A 21594-nucleotide genomic window follows, 5' to 3' on the forward strand; every position below is an offset into this window, starting at 1 on the left:
GTAATGAGTAAAAGTAGTAGTGCTAAACAGAAAAAAATATAAAGTAATGCTATGTATATATTTGCACTCATACAGTATCTGTACAGTTGGAAACAGTACTGGAATATATATTAAAAAAAACCAACAAAAAAAAAAAACCAGTAAGATTTCAAAGCATCTGAAAAAGCCCAACCCAAGAGTGAGTCTAGAGCCAGACTAGTTAAACAGGTTAAATAAAAGATAGCAGTAATTAATGAAGGGAATGGTGTAAGCCTTTATATAATCCAGGAATAGGTTTCCTGTGGCTCAAACAGTAGAGCATGGGGATAACAATGCAGAGATCATGGGAAATATATAAATATATGCACACTACCCTTCAAAAGTTAGGGGTTAATAAGATTTTATTTTGTTTGAAAGAAATTAATACCTATACATTTTAAAGTACATTAAAATGAAAACAGTCATTTTAAATTGTAATATTTCTCAATATTACTGTTTTTACTGTGTATTTGATTAAATAAATGCAGCTTTGGAGAGCAGACGAGACTATTTTTTTTCCTTAAAAACAAAAATTCTAACCCCAAAACTCATCGCTTTGCTTCAGAAGGCCTCTATTAACCCCCCGGAGCCGTGTAGAGCACTTTTATGATGGATAGATGCACTTTTATGGACTGCAAAACAGAAACAGCCATTTACTGCCATTATAAAGGTTGGAAGAGCCAGGACATTTATAACTTCGTTGGGATTCGTCTGAAAGAAGAATGTCGTATACACCTAGAATGACTTGAGGGAGAGTAAATCATGGGCTAATTTACATTTTTGGGTGAACTATCCCTTTAAAGACTGTGTTTATACCTTATCTTCCTCATCGTGTGTCTTCTTGCAACACGGCGTGACACCATTATTGTGGAATGTATGAAATGTAAAATTTGAAAAATTTGCCGTGTCTCCATTTTCTTATTGCCAACTGTTTTCAAAGGACTGCACCAGCCTGATTCTGGTTTGCATTAAAATCCCACCAAAGCTAGACAAGGTCATTCTAAACATAGCTCCATTGTTGACATCAACTACATTGGTTCCGCCTGGCTTTACTCCAGACCTCTCATCGGCATTCCAGGGAATCGCACCCAGGAGTGCAGAGAAAGAAAAAGTGAGTGAGATACCCTGATTGATCACCTCTCCAAACCCTCAAAACCACAAGTGGTCTGCACTGCAGGAACTTTAACAACCGCCACACTCTCGTCAAACAGGACGGCCCCTGTAACTGATCTATCCAATAAAGCAGCAGGTGAGAGAGGCCTCTCAATTCCCGAACGCAGCTCCAGCACGCCCTTAACAAGCTTCCAGCATGGCCGCCGAGTGTTAAATCACTCCATAAAAATCACAGGCCACATCGCCGACCTCTCTCTCCGTCAGCCGCTGGAAACGAGAGGTCAGGGTGAACATTCAGCGGTGGCTGGGAAAACCTGTTCCTGACTGCAGATGTGCAGTGAGAAGAATCTTCCCAGGAACATTAGTGGAGGATTTTCTGTTAACAAAATTTTTTTTTTACATTGACGAACCAGGAGCGGAGAGCCTGAAATTCAATTACAGCATTTAATATGTAAAATAAGCCTAATATCTAGATCAGGTTTTCCTATTGGTATTTTTATGAGAAGCCGTGATGAAACAGACATAGCTGGATATCTTTTTGTCTATATTGTGACCAGTGTTAGGCATGTTACTTAAAAAAGTAATTAGTTATAGTTACTTCTCACAAATAGTAACTGAGTTCCATCATTATAAAAGTAACTAATTACCAGGGAAAGTAACTATTGCGTTACTTTAAAAAAAAAAGTTCAAATATGTCAAATAACTTGGATGCCCCCAATATTAAATATGTTAAATGAATGAAATGGACACTAAATAGAATAAATTATTATTATGAAACATTGTACACTAATCTACACTATTTTAAATGTTGTTGTGGGACAAAGTGAGAGACATAGGCTTTATAGACAGACAGATTGAGAGTGACTCTTGAAGGACCAGCACAACATCCTCTTGTAGCACTGTTTGAAGAATTCATCTCCCAGAATCTGCCAGTACGTTTTGGGAGTTCATTTTTAGTTAATCGCTGCAAAACGGACTTCAGGGTAGGAGATGGTCTAAAAACGAACTCCCAAAACTTACTGGCAGATTCTGAGTTAAATCTCTTTTTTGGCTTATTTTATCTGTAAAAGAAAACGTGCCTAATAATTATGCACCTGAATATAAGATGTTTTTCATTTCCAACCTTCATGAGCAATTATATATCACTTGAAAATGATTAAATACAAAATGAATAGTAGTTGTTAAGATTAATGTGGTTTGGAATTGGTAAAATGTGCCTGGAAAAAAAATGTGATCAGAAAATCAACGTGTCTAATAATTCTGCACACAGTGTATTAAATGCAATATATTATTGTAAATATTATCATTACTATAGTGGAACAATAAAACACAATTTTTAGAACTTTTAATATTTATTGCACAGACCACAACTGGCAAACAAATAAGTCTAAAAATAAATTACGCTTCTTAAGAAATGTAGCAAAAATGAATAAATAATAATAAAAAAATATACATTCACTCTTTGCAATGATTAAACTATCACACAACTTCACAACAGGTAGACATACTGTATCCTACTTTGAGTACTTTTGTTAGGAAGAAAATAGTTTAACGAGAAGTGCTCAAAAATATAATACTGAGCAATGTACCCAAAAAATAATAAAATATAATATTTTTGGGTTTTATTTTTATAACCAAAGAGAACGTCATCATCAGAGGTTATTTAAGCCAAAGTCTAGCCGTGTTTGCCGCATGTGTTCACAACACATTACAAATGTGTAATTTATATACAGTATAAACCAACTATAATGCTCGGACACCCTGGGTCTCTCTCGTGCACTGTCGAGCGCGCTCTCGGACACACTCGGTTTCTCTCGCGCACTGTTGAGGACTCTCGCGGTATTCGCTTCTCTTTTGCCCAGTCCGGCGCCTCATAAACACACACACACACACCAGAAAAAAACTTTAACTGAGAGAGAGCCTACTCGGATGATAACCGCTTCAGTGAGCTCAATAATAGTAACGCTGCATTTTATTGTCAGTAACGGTAATGACGTTGTAACGGGGGAAACTGTAATTCGTTTGATTAATCGCAACTGAAAAAGATAACGCTGTTATTAATGCGGTTAATTTATAACGCTGTTATTCCCATCACTGATTGTGAAGTACATCCAAATTAAACTGAAAAAAAAAATGGAGGACAGTGACTTGGTTCTAGCCATTAGAGAAGTTCTGCATATGTCACCAGAGAAAGGTCTGTCATTTCACCGATATGATATTTTCATTAATAATTATGGTCAGAAGAAATAATAATAATAAAAAAAAAGAAACCTAAGCATGGAAGATAATCACAATAACGATCAATATCATCCATGTAGAAAACTGATTTTACATTTCATTCTGACTTGCCTAAAAAGGATTGTCAAAAGAATAAAAATGTAGTTCTCATGATTGTTTATAAAGAGCCATGGAAATTATACAGTACATGCACTCTTTTAAAGTTTGAGACATTTAAACATTTTTCATGATTGAACAGAATCATGGAAATTACATTTAATGTTTGTCAAAACACAAAATTAAATTTAGTGCTTTACAAATTTGCATTTAAGATCTTAAGTTTCTGGAAGGAGTACAGGTATGTGGTAGTTGATGTTATTTGCATTGAAGTGTGAAATGCAGTGAGAAAGGTATTTGGACATCAGTGTAAACACTTCTGATTTCTTCAGTGTTATGCAAACATAGATAGTGGGGAAAGGCAACAAAAATAACCGCCAAACTTCATTATAAAGGAGCTGCAAGAGAAAAAAGTTAATGCACAATGAGAAGAGAAATCTGGCGTTTTCAAGGCTCAGCTGGGTGGAATCAAATTTGGGAAGGCAGTGCTGTGGTGTAGTGAAAACCCCTATTTCTGCAGCACAGGTCAATTTACAGTACAGTTTTTATATGCGAAATGTCAAAACCGCAAGAAAATAGCCAAAAAAAAAAAAAAAAGGTTTTCCCCTGATATTAAAAATATTGTGATTGTGATATTTCACGATCCTTTACATCAACCGCTATGGAAAGAGTTAGTTTATTATTTATATACTTTTACAGTATTTACAAATATTTTAAATTTGCTTTTTATTTTTATATTTACTTTAAGTTTTAGCAATTTTTGTTATGTGCTTTTGCATTTTTATGAGTTTTTTTTATTTTTAATTTAACCTGATTTTTAAAGCTAATATTTATTTTGGTAACACTTTATTTTAAGGTGACGTTTTTACACATTACTATAATAAGTACATGTAATTATGCATAATTTACTGTTGTTACTACAAGTAACTAACCCTAAACCAAAACCCTAACCGTAACCCAATGAAAATAAAGTGTAACTTTTATTTTCATTCTAGTTTTATTCAAATTAGTTTAGTACAACTTAAAAGTTATCTAATATTTATATTTTATTTCAGATATATTTCAATTAACAAAAACAACTTTTAATACTTTTAGTTAGCAACACAGCATGGAAAGTGCTCTAGATCAGGCTGTATAGGAAGTACACAACTTAGATTTTCACCAGCAAAACTGTTGCAAGGAGAGTTACAATGCAGAAAACATCCTCTGCATTCCTAAAGGATAAGAAACAGTATCCATGTAATTTAATGCTTGCTTCTTTAAAAGGGGGGAAAACCTCAAGTATAGCTTTGATCAGGTTTACACTTGACATGGTCAGATTCGATGAGAAACGTCTGCACCAGGACTTACTTTCAAAAATGATGCGCAAGGAAATCTAATCTGGTCACAGAGGGGCAAACAAGTTGTCAATGGCCCATTCCCACAGGTGTTCACGAGAATAAAAATAGCCACGGGTTCCTTTGTAATATGAAAAATGTAGCTGTTCTCTTAAAAATAATCAAAATCCTTTCTCTCCGTATCTCAAGATACTGCACGCACACAGTTCAAGCAGAGGAAAACACACGCTATTTTGAAAAAGTTTCCTGTTTATCTTTAGGGTTATATTTAAAAGGTCAATAAACTTGGGAGGTACACCGTTAAAGTGAAATGATCTTTTTTATGGTGTGTGCTCTAGCCGACTGAGCTGCAATCAAAGCCTGTCTTCTAGAGGCTCAGGCACGCTGTCAGACAGATGTTGTTCCCGCTGCTCTAGTTGCCATGCTCTGAATGCCTATAAACATATCAGGCGGATGAAAAATTTGCAACTGCAGCTAGGCCGTGACATATCAACATGCAAATTTATACCACCACAGTCAGAGCTGAAGCCCGATAAGAAGTGTAAACCTGCACTGGCAAATCATTTCACCCCAGACTGCATGATTCATATGAACTTCAGTTTGTATATAAAGCTCTGAAGGTTTACTCTGAGGGCCCCAGCAGAAATGTGCACATTTCGTGGAGCACTCATCCAGAGCAGGTCAGGTTCGTGAAATCTAGATCCTATTGCTCTTGACCGGGTCAGGAATCCAAACTCTATTGGATACTCAAATGACACTCCTTTTGTGAGCAAGAATCTCAGCTATCTGCCCCTTTTTTTTGTCGCCTTTGTCCTTGTTCTGACCTTTCTTTGCCTTGAAAGCAGTGACTTTCTGCTTTACAGACTCCCTTGGGTCATCCAGTGTATGCATCTTCACTCTTCAAGGAAGCAAACAGGAAAAATGGGTCAACTGACATCACTCAGGCTTTGGAAAAAGCGTGTTCGTCGAAGGAAAATCAAAAAAGTATAAGCAAAGCATAAGGTTGTATCCACATTACTGTCAGACCATCTAACTGATATGTAAACTGAACAATCAAAGTTTATTTAATCATTATGTGCCATTTAAGAATGGGTCTTGTCTTAAATAAGACCAAAATAGCCCCAGTTTGTGCTTGTCAAAAAGCATTAAGCACTGGTTGCAATTCAGAAAGAAAAGCAGAATATGCAGTTGTGTTTGTAGAGTTAACATGGTAACAAAGTTCCTCAAACAAAACTCTGCATATCTTTAATGCTATTAACCTTGGCAAATCCAATAATATTTCATCCTCCAAATGGCTGGTGGTAAAGTCAACTTAGTTCCAGGTAGACTGCGAAAAGTCAGCCAATCAGATTCGAGACAGTGATTATTAAATGGTTTACAAATGGCCAGTGGTTGGTCCGATTGGTATGTCATCAGAGACTGACACTACCCTAAGCATGCCGAAGGACTGGTTAAAAGGTCTGGTACCTTTTTATTGCCTCAAATGTAATAGAGACATACAAGTGACTGTTTGGCTGATGAAAGACTGGTTGTAGGCATGTTCAGAAGCAAACAACCACATGTCCCCTTGTTAACCTCTGGCTTGCTGCCCCATTAGGTCAAATGGAGAGACAACACCTGCATCAAACTCTAAAAACAGACACGTTTTTACAAAAACACCACTACAAAGGGCTTGCAAATGCTGACTTCTAATCAAGCTACAAAGAGATCAAAAGTGCTGACTCTCAATAATAAAAAGTGTCAAATAATGAAAGGGTTCATGAAGCCTGTATCAAGCTTCAAAAAGAATGCACTATTATTCCCTGATTATTATTCACTATGCATCATTATCCCTTGATAATCTTCCCTTCTAGTGAGCTGTTAAATCAATGAATGACTCATTTAGAGCAGTTTTGTGAATTGGATCAACGGATTAATTGCAAAGAATGCAAAGAATGACTCGTTCATGGTTAAGTCATCACTATTTCGCTCATGAACAGGGCAGATTCCAACAATTTTAGGCAACAGCAACAAATGTCAGTCCATTTCTCACACAATGCTATTGACTTTGAAGACTTTGAATATAGTGAACAAGCCTTATTACTTTTTATTAGTAGTACTTATGTTGCTTTTTGGTCCTCTTTCACTTTGTTTCACCTCTTTATATTAAAAAGACTGGCCAGGATTGTTTTTAAATTCCACAGTATGAGTAAATTATGACACATTTTTTTGGGTGAAATATCCCTTTAAAATTTCGCAAAAGTGCCATGAGTCACCTTTCCTTAAGGGTTCGTGAGTAAACAAAGGCACGCTCTCCACAGGCATCAACAGAGATAGTCATGCACATTAGGGATGTGAATTTCTGCCAAAAATGGCATTCGAAAATCGAGGAGCAAAAGTCGATTATCGTTAAAAAAAACTAAAAAAAACGCACACTCACAATTACAGAAAGGGAGGCCAATTTCATCTTTAGCGATTTGTCATCAAACAAACTGTTTATTAATTGAACAAGTAACATGTTTTCGTCGTTTTTTAACAGTTAACATAGAAGAAAAAAACAATAAGCACGACAGTCCGTTTTTGCATCGCCAAACCAGATGCTCGTTAGATAAAAAAATAATGTCATATGTCATAATGATTTTATGCGGACCTGCCTTGTTACTGCAATTGTACTGCAATTTTTTAAATCAAAACTATTCGTGTGATGCCACTGCGCAATACACACACATTACCGCGGGATGGCGGGTGTTCATTTCATAAACTGTGGACAATGGTAGCTTATTTAATGTAGCCTATAAATTAACATGTTCAAAAAACGGATAATGTCATCATACTTGTAGCAGTGCTATCATCGCGTAATAATCTGTTTGGTTGTAAAATGTATTACCTGAATGAAATGAACTCGAATGTATCGTCCTGTGGAATCATTCACTCACAGACATCATACGAAGATGTTCAACTAGATCTTCATCGCTGGCAAAAATATGATGCATTTGCAGATTTGCTTTCACTAGACTAAACTGTAGGCCCACGGCCACTTCATCCAACGCTCTTGATGTTCTTAAATCCTCCTGTTACGACTCCGAGTGTGAATTGAAAGCGCATCAGAGGACTCAGTGCGTGCAGGAAACTGAACAGACCATTCAAACTGTTACTTCCATAAGAAAGTAAATGTAGCCTACTTTGAAGACGGTTACTACCATAGAAAGGTTACTACACACCTTTGTTGGGCGCAGATCACGGTCACGGTGCTCTTCTTCTGTTGTTTGTTTACACTATATAAAACACTGGTATCCTATCGCGCAGTAGGGGGTTTCATTCATGTTAGTGACACCTTGTGTCCCCGACAGGAAAATACCCTGCTGCCCGATCTGTGACAGTTGGCGCGCCGTCAATTATGACACATTGGAATTGCGCGAAAATAACGATATTCGAAAAAGTAATTTTATGATCGAATTTCGAACGCAGTTCGACTATTCGAAGATCGCGACTCATCCCTAATGCCAGGGGCGCTGTAAAGGGGGGGTAAACGATGAGGATTCTCGGGGCCCATGACTAAGAGGGGGCCCAGAGAAGCCCCCAATAAAATTGTGGTGCTAAGAAAATATATTTGATAGTAAAAATTATTAACTTTAAATGATTCTATTTGCTGTTTCCTGGTGTCAATTTTTTTTTATTTGTTTAGGAAACACAAACGTCCGTGGGCCCCTCTCCCCCTCTCGATTATCATAAAATGGTTCAGTCCGCCCAAATTGTATCCAGGCAACACAAACAGCTTGACTTCACTGATAGCGCCGGCAGAAAATCAACTTGACGGAAGAGGAAGTGAAAATGCCTCAAAAATCTGGAAGTCAAAAACGGAAAGAGAAAAAAATAAGAGAAGTGAAAGAGGCAAAGGGTCGACAGTATGTTACCCAATATTTCACAAGAAAAGGTGGGTTTGTAAGTAGGCCTAAATTGTTAGTGGACCGCCCGTGACAATGATCGTAGCCTACGGCACTTTTCTGTGCGTACGCACGCTTTGTACATGAGGCCCCAGGTCTCTACGGTAGCATTTTTCGACAAGTTAGCACGTTTCGATAGAGCAGGGTGCAGCGGGTGCACCGTGCACGGCTTTGCCTCACATGCAGCCGGTGTCGGCATCTTTGTACGAGGCTCCGGCCACTTTGTTGCACCTGTCTTGCAAGCAGTCTAACTTCATGAACTCTGATAAAAAATCCTCTGCCAGCTATTGTACAAACTACTATCAGCTGTTTGTGAGGTTTCAGTGCATCTCTTGAAGATGATGTGGAGTTGTATTACTACTACAATGTCCCCTATATTGTCAAATACAGCATGATTCATCTCTGCCAACCATCTTAACATAATACTTTCACATTATATGATCCAGACCGTCGGCAAAACTCAATTTAAACAGCGCAAAATGACTGCCTGTGGATGTTATAGGTAGAAATGATTATATTTCTGTTTTTATTCACACAATAAATATTTAAACTAGTTTTAATGAAAATTCATCTACATTTCATTGTATTAAGAGTGCTCAGTGTTTCCATTACATTTCAACTGTCATGTTAAAAATATTAGGTTAGATTAGATTAACTTTATTGTCATTGCCAGTGTACAGTACAAATATGTACAGTACATACATACAAATATAAATATATGTGAATACACTATATGACACATGTACAGCTATGCACAGTATATACATTATACAGTACTGAAGTAGTGCAGTATTACAGAGGACAAATTACGGGTGTGGACATGGGATGGAGTTCAATTGTCTGATTGACTTAAATATATGAGAATGATAGTCAAAATACCATAAAAGCTCATGATTTTATGTAAATTAATATGAAAAAAGTCTCAGCTGTGTTGGGGGCCCTGTCAAGATTCTTTTCATGGGGCCCAAAATCCTTAGCAGCGCCCCTGCCTAATGCACTTAATAGTGTGTACTCCAGGAGTTACATACAAATAAAGCTACTACAATCTAAACCACAAGATACAACGGGCAACTATTATACAACTGGCAATACTATGCAACACGCCGACACACGGAAAGTACCTTCAATAAATGCCAAAAGCGGGAGCCTGAATGAGTGTCTGATAAGTGACACACTTCTGCCTTGCTCTTACCATGTAAGGCTGAAATAATAAGGGATTAAGACATATGGAAGAAGGAAGTGATGGGTAAATATATTCAGAGAGAAGCCAGAGGATTACCTAGTCAATGGTATTCTGAATGAAAATAATTATCGTGGGAGCCACATGCTCCTCCGTGACCTCTAGGACTCGTTAATTAAGTACGCTCTTATCATACATGACGGCTAGCCTATTGCCCATTTTCAAATAAGGCTCCTTCGTATGTTTTTACATCAGTGACCTCTAAAGGCGTTAATCCATTTTGAATGACTAAAATGGGTGAAATCAAGAGAACAATGTGACGCTTTTATGGAGTTTTACAAATCTGAGTTGTGTCGAGTGTTTAGTGTTAAAGTAATGTTCTGAGATAAAAACGAACTCAACCGTGACCACAGAAATTTATTTTTGACTTGTCACAAAAAATCAAGATGTGACATTTTAATTCAGGATTATGAAAAAAAAAAAAAAAATTATAAGCATGGATTTACAGTTCACTATAGATTGCTGCAGTGACGACATACCTTTATTTTTGTACGCCAACCTGAAAGTTAGCATCACCCTGGTTCCTTCGACAAAAACCAAAATAGGATTTTTCCATTGGCTTTTGGATTATTGCAGAAAATAAGCTCTGAGATAAAAAACAGCTTATGATACTTACACAACTATACTGAATTTCGAAGCCTAAATACAAATCACCAGAAGTAAAAAGCTAAATGTGGGCTATAAATGAACTACACAGTGTCTTGAGACTTCAATTTCCCCCAGACTTGTTTAAGACTTGTTTAAGTCTTTATTTAAAAAAACAACAACAGCTTTTCCTTGAAAGGTTGAGTTAGAAGAGTTTGCAAGAGCTTGATTATAAATACAGCGAGGCTGTAAGTGGACTAGTGAGTAAACCTGAGTTTACCTGTTTGGCGTGATGATGTATAATGTTCCTGACAACCTCTGTAGTACCATTTAGCCACTTGTTAGCAACCACCTTTTACAAGACAAATAAAAAGCCTTACAAAAAAAAGTCACATGGGGAAATTACTTCTGTATTTTATGTTGTAGAATAAAACGTGAAAATATTTTGAGCTTGAGTTCACCACAGACCAAAAACTGACTAACAATAGAATAAAAAAAAAACAATGACTTCAGGATGATGGAACTTAAAAAGTGCTAAAATCCAATTTGTTCCTGTGTTTTGGGCTACAAGTATATGTTATACCTGAAGCACTCTATAATACCAATAACAAAAATAAATATGGCAATGGCAAGCAGGACGAGGCAGCGGACCGCGAGAGAACGGTGCGAGGCCGGTGGCGTGATTGATGATGAGCGACACCTGTACACTGCACCGGTCTCGTATCTCTCACGGAAGAGCGGAAGCATAAAAGGAGGAGCGACGACAGTGAAGGATGAGAGAGGACCAGGCCTGGACTATTTGTTATGTTTTGTTTATGTGTTATATAACAAACTTCACTTTCGTTTTGTTGTTTGTTTATTTTATGATTATAAGTTTGTTGGAATGTTCGCCAGTTCCCGCCCCCTTCTTCCCATAACACCTAACCTCGTTACAATGGCTAATTTTGATTATGTTGGCTTTAATGTACATCCATGATATCACTGTTATAATATTTATCAAATGCATGTTATTCCAAAAACATAACTGTTTGTCTTCATAATCTTTTATCAAAATGCAATAATTCGACTAACAGTTGGTTGCATTTGTGAAGAGCGCTCATGCCTAATAGCATAATAATACAGGTGAACACCTACAAGATTCTTCAATGCTGGGAAGACATCCGTCTACTGTTCTGTCAATACGAAGTTACGAACTGAAAAGGTTGGCATTCCTTCCACCCGTGAGCATCCACAGTGTACAAAAGAGTAGCAGAGAGAAAAAAACCCTTCAAAGCTGCAAGCAGCCACTGTTCAAAGTTACATCAGTGTGACTGTTTGAGATGAAGAGAGTGAGGAGTCAGTGCTAGTCAAGGATTACACTGAAGTCTAAAGCTACGTGCCTTTCTAAAGCCAACTGCCCACACAGTCGCACATGCCTTTATGCGTTCATCTCTAAATGAAAGACATCGCCACACAATGGATCTCAATCGCTGTTGTCACCGCTTGCACAAACAAAGTGTTTTCCATTTCACCACCAGGTTTCTGCCAATAAAAGGAAGCGTTTATATTTTGGCAAAGAAGCAGCAACATCACCACATGTCAATCAACGGGATTTTTCATTGCAGCAATGAAATTTTCAAAGATATGTCGTAAGATCTAAATAAGACTTGGAAGCAGCCTGCAGGGAATGTATTTGTTTTCAAACATGAGATGAACTGTATACTGTTGTTAGGGACACAGTGTTTGATAAGATTATGTGTGATTAAGCATGGTGATGAATGGCTGTTATTGTTTAGAGATTACTCAAATTACTCAAAGAAACATCTGCGGTACGTATAGAGTGCACAAACTAGATAAATGCTTAGTCAGATTTTCATCTGGCCCTAAAATACCACCCTTCGCCAGTTAAAAATAAACACAGCCAAAGTTAAACTGTTTGAGAAGAGAGCAAGGGAATGCGAGGGGCTCTCGGAGTCTGACGTTGATCAAGAAAGAAGAATAGAAGTCAGTCGTTTTTCATCTGTAAGAATTCACAATAGTGATAGGCTTCATTTGTCAAGTGACAATCGGTTAAAAACTCCACTTTAAACATGATACTCTTACAACTTAATACATGCATGGGAGGTCACGTAGACTAGCTGGATATAAACATCTTTTACAGCTGTGGCTGTCTGCCGGAGGAAGAAAAACAATCAGGAACTGCATTTTTACATTTTCGGCAGAAAATCTGAGTGCTGATTGTCTGAACAAAAATCACTGCCAGGGATTTTTATGCAGTTGCTAAGGTGTTCTTAGTGGTTTATGTCAATTGCTATGTGGTTGCTAGGGTATTCTGGGTGGTCTCTGTGATATTCTGTTTCTAGATATGGCTTGGGTCCCTCCTTCATCGTAAGGCTAAGGGTTTATTTTGCCCATCGGATAAAAATCCAACTGTATTATTGTGATTGCTTAGAAAAGTAAAAGCACATGTAAACGTTTGCATGTAACGTTGTAAAAAGCAGATTTTTGGTGTGCATGTACACCTAATTCATTGTGGACAAGTTGCATACCAAAGCTTAATATGACCAGTACGAGTCATGCCTATATTAACCAGTACCGAGTCATGTCTTTTTTATTTGCAAACGTCAGGTATCTAGAATATTCTTGCATTATCTTGGATATCTAAATACTGCCCATTTACAACCATTTTTACAACCAAGAACCTCCCCGTTAGATTCCAGTACGGCATGAACATTTAATGTTCCTTTTTCAGGTAAAAAAAAAGCTATTCTGTTACCTAATACTATGGTTTTCATCAGTCACCATCCTCTGAACGCTGCTTCTAACATTATGGCAGACTTATTGGAGCTTTCTTGACCCCTCATTTGGTGAAGGAAATTCTTCCTTCCACGGGATCAAAGCCAATGTATCAGAAGCCAGAGGGCAGATCAATTATCTGAGCACTTTCCACTGTCCAGCTTGTTACGGTCAGATGTTCAGACAAATGTGGCTCTTTTCAGGGGCCAGAGAGGAGGGAGGGTGATCAAATAGCTCTCTATTTTTTTCCTCTGCCAAGTCTATTGCACATTGACAAATGTCATTCTGTAAAAAAAATCCAGCACGGGTCCCCTGAAAGCCCAGCAGCTGCGTTGGCCTGGGAACTCCTGAGGCATGTTGCCGCCAGATTCCCACTTGACAACAGCGGAAAACAAGCAGGTGTGCAGCTGAGGAAGACAACTATATTTGAAAAGGGAGATTATGGGGGAAACCACACACGCCTTGACCAAACACCTTGACCACGATTACATGGCAGAAGAATCGAAAAGAAAAAAACACGTCCTTGAGTAGCCGAGTCAGCCGACTCCAGAGGAGAAAGGAGTGCTTATGCTTGCTCTTTGTGCGATAAGAAATGGGATGGAGGCAGAGCCATTAAAACTGTGTGAGATAAGAGAGAGCTCATTCAGACGTGCCGACCCTCCTGATTAAGAGGCTAATTCACAAGATGTCAGTCAAACCTGGAAGGAGAATGTTTTACCACACGCTAAAAATGAGATGAAAGTCCTTGAACAATAGAGGCATTTTCTTCTATAGCTATTCCTTATAAAAATCCTTTAACCACAAAAATTTCAATGCAGTATTTTTTGATAGAGGCCAATATTAACATTACTATGAATTCATAAATGATTTCAAGTTTGATAAAAGTTAATTAAAATATAGTGCAGAAAATGGGCCTGTAAAAACAACTGGAATCATTCTACCTCACGCTCAAATAAATAAGGAGACCTTAAAAATAAAATAAAAAAAATACAGATTTTACTGAGGGAAACAAGGTCTTACCGGTTTTTCTCTGTTGACCATCTGTCTCAACCATTTAAAGTCGAGAGGTTTGAAAGCAGAGAAGACAAAGAGGGAATCTTTTTCATAGCGTTCAGGCTTCTGGATGGCCCCCTCGGGATAGGTTATCCTCATGGTGGTCTTAGTACCAACATCTCTGGTGTAACCATTCACTGGGGCCTCGTTGAGTCTAAAAAGTGCAAATCAGCTGCATTTGTGTCTACAATCTTTTTGTTTGTTCTGTTTATTGATTTGGACATTAAAAAAGCAGAACATGGTGACTGTGGGCACTCACCTTACTACAACATCGTATTCGTCGATGCGGGATCCTAAAGACTTGTTGCTAAGGATTCCTCCATTACCTACTATTACACACCTTTTACAATTCAAACTGCAAAGAGAACATGAAAAAACAGGGGGGATTACTCCAAAACCTGCATAATCCTTTACATCCATATTCAGCTATTGCCTATAACTGTAGTTTAAAGAGGTCAGGTAAAAAGATGATACATCATATACATGCGTTATGCAAACCATGACAATCAGAGTCAATCAGAACATTTTATGTTTAATACACATTGAAATATACACACAGAATATTTAAAGAAATTCATTATTTTATTCAGCAAGGATGCATTAAATTGATCAAAATTTACTTTAAATACATTGTTAAACAAAGATTTCCATTTCAATTAAATGCCTCCTAGAATCCGTGTAAAAAAAAAATTCTGAATCATGTGACACTGAATACTGGATTAATGATGCTGACAATTCAGCTTTACCATCACAGGAAAAATGACATTTTAAATTGTAATAATATTTACTATTATTAATGTTTTACTGAAATAAATGCAGCCTTGGTGAGCATAAGCCTTGTTTCAAAAACCTAAAAAAACATTTAGACCTCAAACTTTGGAATGGTAGTATTACATGTAAAAATCTACAACATTTGGCTTTTATGGCAAGACACCTGTTCAGAACATGGTCCTTTAGGAAAATTACTTTATAGTGAGTGATGCATTTAAAAAAAGTCTTACCTATCCAAATCTGGACCCAGTCCATAATTCTTTGTGGAAGATAATATAACATCTATGATTCTTTCTGTAGAAAAAGAGAGAGAGATAACAAGATGGAACAAAAAGATGAAACAAAAACATCTCTAAATGGTTACGGCTCTAATCTGACTCGAATTATTTTCTCCATCAGTAATCTACACTCCTGGTGGTCTGATAGAGAAGCATGATTGTATTATTTGCTCGGAGGCTCCTGGAAGTTGTATTAGCAACTGAAAATAGGTTACTGACACCTTAGAAAAAGCAGTCTGTAAAAGTGGAATGCCATTTGCAAACAAGTAAAATTCCTGTGGCAAAGACTTCAATTTAATGCTCTCCAATGCCTTTAGTATGTCATCTTGTGATGTAAATTTACAGGGATGTTTGGTCATAGTGATCATTCCTCCGATACCCTCGAAAGGCATTCGTGGAAGCCACAGATTATTCCGCCTGATATCAGCGAAGATACCGGATTTCCTAGTAAGGTTGCATTAGTGTGATCCATTGAGGTAACTAAAGCATTAGTATGCATACTATAAAAGGCCAAAGATGAGGAAATGAAATGAAGATGATTGAAAAAGTGCTAATTCAAGGAGTACGGACTTGCCCATTTTCCCAACATTCCTTTTTTACTAACTATATTCCAATGAACAAGAATCAAGAAGAAATAACATGGAGGGAAACACTTTGGGAGGTCTGCTAGGCACTTTGCAGTACATGCGAGGCGCCAAATCTACATCTGTACATAATTCTTCTTTTTCCTCATCCGGTGGTTTGAAAGCATCTACCCTAATGACTACCATTACTGTTTCTGACAACAAAGAGCTCACATGTGAGATTATCTTTTTTTATTGCCATAGACGCTATGTTATTAAGAGGCAAACATAATAGGATGCACCAATGTAGTCCTGTGGCTTGGTTTGGTTTGAAGTGAATGGCTGTGATTACAACAATACAGCACGTAAAAGCCTTCTGTAAATTGATTCATCCTCCAGAAATGCAACAGTCGGTGTAGAGTGAAAGCTAACGTAAGAGCTGGAAATCTGCATTGACCCTAAACTGTGACCTGAATGATTAAAAAGCAGCAGGGAGTAGCCGTCATTGTTTGGACAAAGTGCTGACGGCTCACATCAATCATCACCACGCACTGCAAAAACAGCGTCGGGACCACACTGGAATACGAAACAAATATATATATATATATATATATATGTATATCCGTATATGTATTCATATATATATATATACACAGGTCCTTCTCAAAAAAATAGCATATTGTGATAAAGTTCATTATTTTCCATAATGTAATGATATAAATTAAACTTTCATATATTTTAGATTCATTGCACACCAACTGAAAAATTTCAGGTCTTTTATTGTCATAATACTGATGATTTTGGCATACAGCTCATGAAAGCCCAAAATTCCTATCTCAACGAGCTATTAACCTAATCATCTGAATCAACTAATTAACTCTAAACACCTGCAAAAGATTCCTGAGGCTTTTAAAAACTCCCAGCCTGTTTCATTACTCAAAACCGCAATCATGGGTAAGCCTGCCGACCTGACTGCTGTCCAGAAGGCCATCATTGACACCCTCAAGCAAGAGGGTAAGACACAGAAAGAAATTTCTGAACAAATAGGCTGTTCCCAGAATGCTGTATCAAGGCACCTCAGTGGGAAGTCTGTGGGAAGGAAAAAGTGTGGCAAAAACGCTGCACAACGAGAAAAGGTGACCGGACCCTGAGGAAGATTGTGGAGAAGGACTGATTCCAGACCTTGGTGGACCTGCGGAAGCAGTGGACTGAGTCTGGCGTAGAAACATCCAGAGCCACCGTGCACAGGCGTGTGCAGGAAATGGGCTACAGGTGCCGCATTCCCCAGGTCAAGCCAATTTTGAACCAGAAACAGCGGCAGAAGCGCCTGACCTGGGCTACAGAGAAGCAGCACTGGACTGTTGCTCAGTGGTCCAAAGTACTTTTTTCGGATGAAAGCAAATTTTGCATGTCATTCGGAAATCAAGGTGCCAGAGTCTGGAGGAAGACTGGGGATAAGGAAATGCCAAAATGCCTGAAGTCCAGTGTCAAGTGCCCGCAGTCAGTAATGGTCTGGGGTGCCATGTCAGCTGCTGGTGTTGGTCCACTGTGTTTTATCAAGGGCAGGGTCATTGCAGCTAGCTATCAGGACATTTTGGAGCACTTCATGCTTCCATCTGCTGAAAAGCTTTATGGAGATGAAGATTTCATTTTTCAGCACCTGCTCACAGTGCCAAAACCACTGGTAAATGGTTTACTGACCATGGTATTACTGTGCTCAATTGGCCTGCCAACTCTCCTGACCTGAACCCCATAGAGAATCTGCGGGATATTGTGAAGAGAAAGTTGAGAGACGCAAGACCTAACACTCTGGATGAGCTTAAGGCCGCTATCGAAGCATCCTGGGCCTCCATAACACCTCAGCAGTGCCACAGGCTGATTGCTCATGCCACGCCGCATTGAAGCAGTCATTTCTGCAAAAGGATTCCCGACCAAGTATTGAGTGCATAACTGAACATAATTATTTGAAGGTTGACTTTTTTTGTATTAAAAACACTTCTTTTATTGGTCGGAGATTTTCAGGTTTTCATGAGCTGTATGCCAAAATCATCAGTATTAAAACAATAAAAGACCTGAAATATTGCAGTTGGTGTGCAATGAATCTAAAATATATGAAAGTTTAATTTTTATCATTACATTATGGAAAATAATGAACTTTATCACAATATGCTAATTTTTTGAGAAGGACCTATATATATATATATATATATATACCTATATATAAACTATTGCTCTTCCCATTTCTTTGTGAAACCATGTATATATATATATATATATATATATATATATATATATATATATATATATATATATATACACAGATTACAGATATCAGGGTTTCAATAAGAAATGGGAAGAGCAAGGTTTGAATTGTTTTCAGATAAACGTCATAAACATTTTAGCCAAGTATTACTCTTGGCAGTTTAAACAAATGAGCCCCTCATCCTCAACTTGCACTGTTTTGGCAAGAGAAAATCGTGCTCTGAAATAAAGTAGAGACAACGCAAATACTTTGAGAACATGAGGGGCTAATATCGCAAAAAAAAGAAAAGAAAAAAACATCTGGAGCATGACTTCTGAGAGCACGAGTCACATGACGACACATTTCTTTCATGTAATGTTTGTCAAGAAGCTTTTTTTGTTTAAAAACCGATCAAACACGCTCATAAACTATTTAAACAATTCATCGTGAGTTTTAGAGGAACTTCACCAAAGTAGCTAAGAGTGACACTTCATCCTGAGTCACTGGAGACATTTAAGAGGCTACTTAATACTGTAAGGCACTTAAAAGGCCAAACTTACAGTCAAAACAGCCCTAATGGTTTATTCTCCTTTGAGGTATTTGGTTCTTCAGTCTTTAAAGGATGTTGGGATTACCTTATGGTCGACAAAACCATCTGCAATGCTTTGACTAAATGTTTTCCACTGAGGGCGACGTAATCAAGAGCAGAAATCACAAAGCTGTAGGTGGCCGCAGGGATCGCTTATATCAGAATTGGTAGTGCAGAAATAAGACATCTATTTTTATGCCTTTCTGGCCCAAGACTCGAGAACCTTTGTCAAGCTCTATTCAAGAACCACACGTATCACTTATCCAAATGAATAAAGTTAAAAGCGAAGTCACGCTAGGCTCACGATCCGTGCAGCAAACAGAAACCAGGTGTAATGTAAACATGGGACCTGCTCTTTTGAAAGTCTTCATGTGTGTGGACACGGCAGCCCTTAACCGAACACAAAGGTTACATTCAAGGTACCCTTATGTGCCTGTTGCCCTCAAGTGCTGGAACATTTGACAATGTGCTGAAATCTAAGATGTAATCATCTTTTCAGATGAAGGGGGGGGGGGGGGGGGGGGGGACGGAGCAGACAATGGAGGATTACATTAACAACCAATTGATTTCAAGAAACCGTTTTCTTATCTACAGGTCTTTCTCAGAATATCTCATTCTCTTTGATACATTCACTCAGTAGAATAAAGTTCTTGTTCTCTGTTGAATGGAATAAAACCCCCACATTACTGAAGTTCATAAATGTCTGCCATACTGTTCATTACATCAGGCCACGTACACACAACAGATTTTCTCTCAGACACTCCTGCAATAGCAGGGTCATTCCTGTCCTGAACCGGCGATGGTTGATCATAGTAAGAGTTTGGCATCCTACTGCTATAAAGAAACATGAACGCTAACAGTTTAAAACACTGAGTTTATGACAGGAGTCATTTTTGTGACCAGAGACGTATTATTGTCCAGTAATACTTTTCATTAATGCCAGTTAAACTTCTGCTTTCTCTTGACTTTTCAGGAGTGAAGTTGCTTGTCAAATGCAATTGTATCAATAATAAGCTCTATATAAGAATGATAGAATTCCAGAAAGGATTCTGATTTAATTTCATTATTTTATTTGGGTTGGTTTTGTCCATTATGCTTAAACATTTTTGAAAGTCTGCTGCAGGACAAGTTTTGAATTGCTTAGTGCGTGTGCAGGAGGGAAGATATTTATGTGCACAGTATGAAAGAGAAGGAATGATAGCGAGAATGACTTATATAAACCCAAAATATAAACTTTATAAAAAAAAAAATTTAAGATAAAGAATGTTATTTTTTTTTTATCAAGCAACAAAAGCTAGTTTAGCGTTGTGTGGAGGAGGGGGAGGGGGAGTAGGGCTGCAAATTATTTCATTTTAGCATTGATATTGCAATGTGCGCATCAGCGATATGCCGGGTCTGTTACGATAGTGTGTGTCAGATTAAGCGATCTTGACTCCTAAATTATTGTCTTGTCATGGACAAGAAACAGACTACACGTTGCTTTACGACCAATCATCGATTGGCATCTTTAACAACGTGCATGATGTCATTGAGAAGGCAGAACTAGCGGCTGACTAAAACAATGGTTGTACTAGCCTAATGCTAATTCCAGTACTCACTGGTTTGCTGAAGCACCTCCGCTATCGTTCACCAGCATTTATCTTTCACTCTGTCGTGGTAGTCGCTCGAGGAAACATCACAACTGTAGCACTATTGTTGCCATAGCTGCATGAACCTTTTCTCCATTGCATAATTCCATCTAGCAGCACCAATACAATTGTCTCTCTTTTGTCTGGCCATGTTTGAAAGCTGTGTGCATAAGAGCTTAGGTACTCCTATTATTCAATGTCACAGATGTGACAGAACCCATCGTGGAGGACCGGAAAAAAAATGAATCATGCTTGTCTTTCTGTTGGGATGTCGTGAAGCGTTGCAGACGTGGCGTCGGTTGTCATCCACTATGGCAAACTATACGAGATGTGTTCTTGCGTTCCGACACCCATTGTCATTTACGAATGACCATGACACCCTACCCAAACGGACCATGCAAAAATCAAGCTGATATCGTGTAGTCTGAACCTGGCAATAGTCACATCGCAGGATATGCAATGATTGTAGTAGAGTGTCCCAGGCACCATGGTTCGGATTAATTGCAAAGTTTAAAGGTGCTGTACGTAACTTTTTAACTCTACTAAAGCATACAGATAACATAATATGTTTGCAGATCTTTAGGAAACATCCCAAGTTCACATACTCGTTTTTCTGAAAAGCACTTCTACAGCCAGTTATTTTACTTATTATTTGACACGTTCCGTGTTGTCAGTCGGGTTTTGTTTTGGTCTGTGTGATCTCGTCCACTGCCTGTTCACCAAATAGTATTTCGACACCCCGGGATGCCAGTTGGCAGGAAACAGCGTATCGCAGCCTTGGAAGCTAGCAAACAACTGGTCAGAGATTGCATATTCCACACTACCTAAAAAGCCTTGGTATCCATCTAAAAATCTCTATGAACGAGAGCATATTAAAATGCGGATAAATCAACTCATTAACTTACAGTCTGTAAGTCTCCTCGGTTTTAGTCGTCAATTGTGCTCGCTCCTTTTGCGTGTCCTCAAACTGGCAACCCGGGTGAGCGTCGAATCTGAGGAGGAGGGGGCGGGGGAAACAACGGTCTCTGATATTTTGAATTTGGACTGCAGTACCTATTTCTTACATCATCGTCATTACGTCACTTACGTCATTCTTACATACAGCACCTTTAAGCATCATAGAGCGTAGGTTTATCATTTGCATG

At 38.1% G+C, this 21594-nt stretch overlaps 1 protein-coding gene across 6 annotated transcripts in view; it reads right to left on the bottom strand.

Annotated features, from left to right (window-relative positions):
- Positions 1-21594, bottom strand: part of st3gal3b (ST3 beta-galactoside alpha-2,3-sialyltransferase 3b) — a 75319-nt gene that overhangs the window by 13294 nt on the left and 40431 nt on the right. For all 6 annotated transcript variants that reach the window (XM_077219690.1, XM_077219547.1, XM_077219612.1 and 3 more), the window contains 3 exons: positions 15380-15443; positions 14638-14733; positions 14346-14532 (listed from right to left, as the gene is read on the bottom strand). In XM_077219690.1, the coding sequence (XP_077075805.1) occupies positions 14346-14532; positions 14638-14733; positions 15380-15443 (347 nt within the window). The remainder of the gene's footprint in view (positions 1-14345; positions 14533-14637; positions 14734-15379; positions 15444-21594) is intronic.

Source organism: Siphateles boraxobius, unplaced genomic scaffold (assembly GCF_051911475.1).
Source record: "Siphateles boraxobius isolate OS27281-9 unplaced genomic scaffold, OSU_SipBor_1 1, whole genome shotgun sequence".
Taxonomy (NCBI): domain Eukaryota; kingdom Metazoa; phylum Chordata; class Actinopteri; order Cypriniformes; family Leuciscidae; genus Siphateles; species Siphateles boraxobius.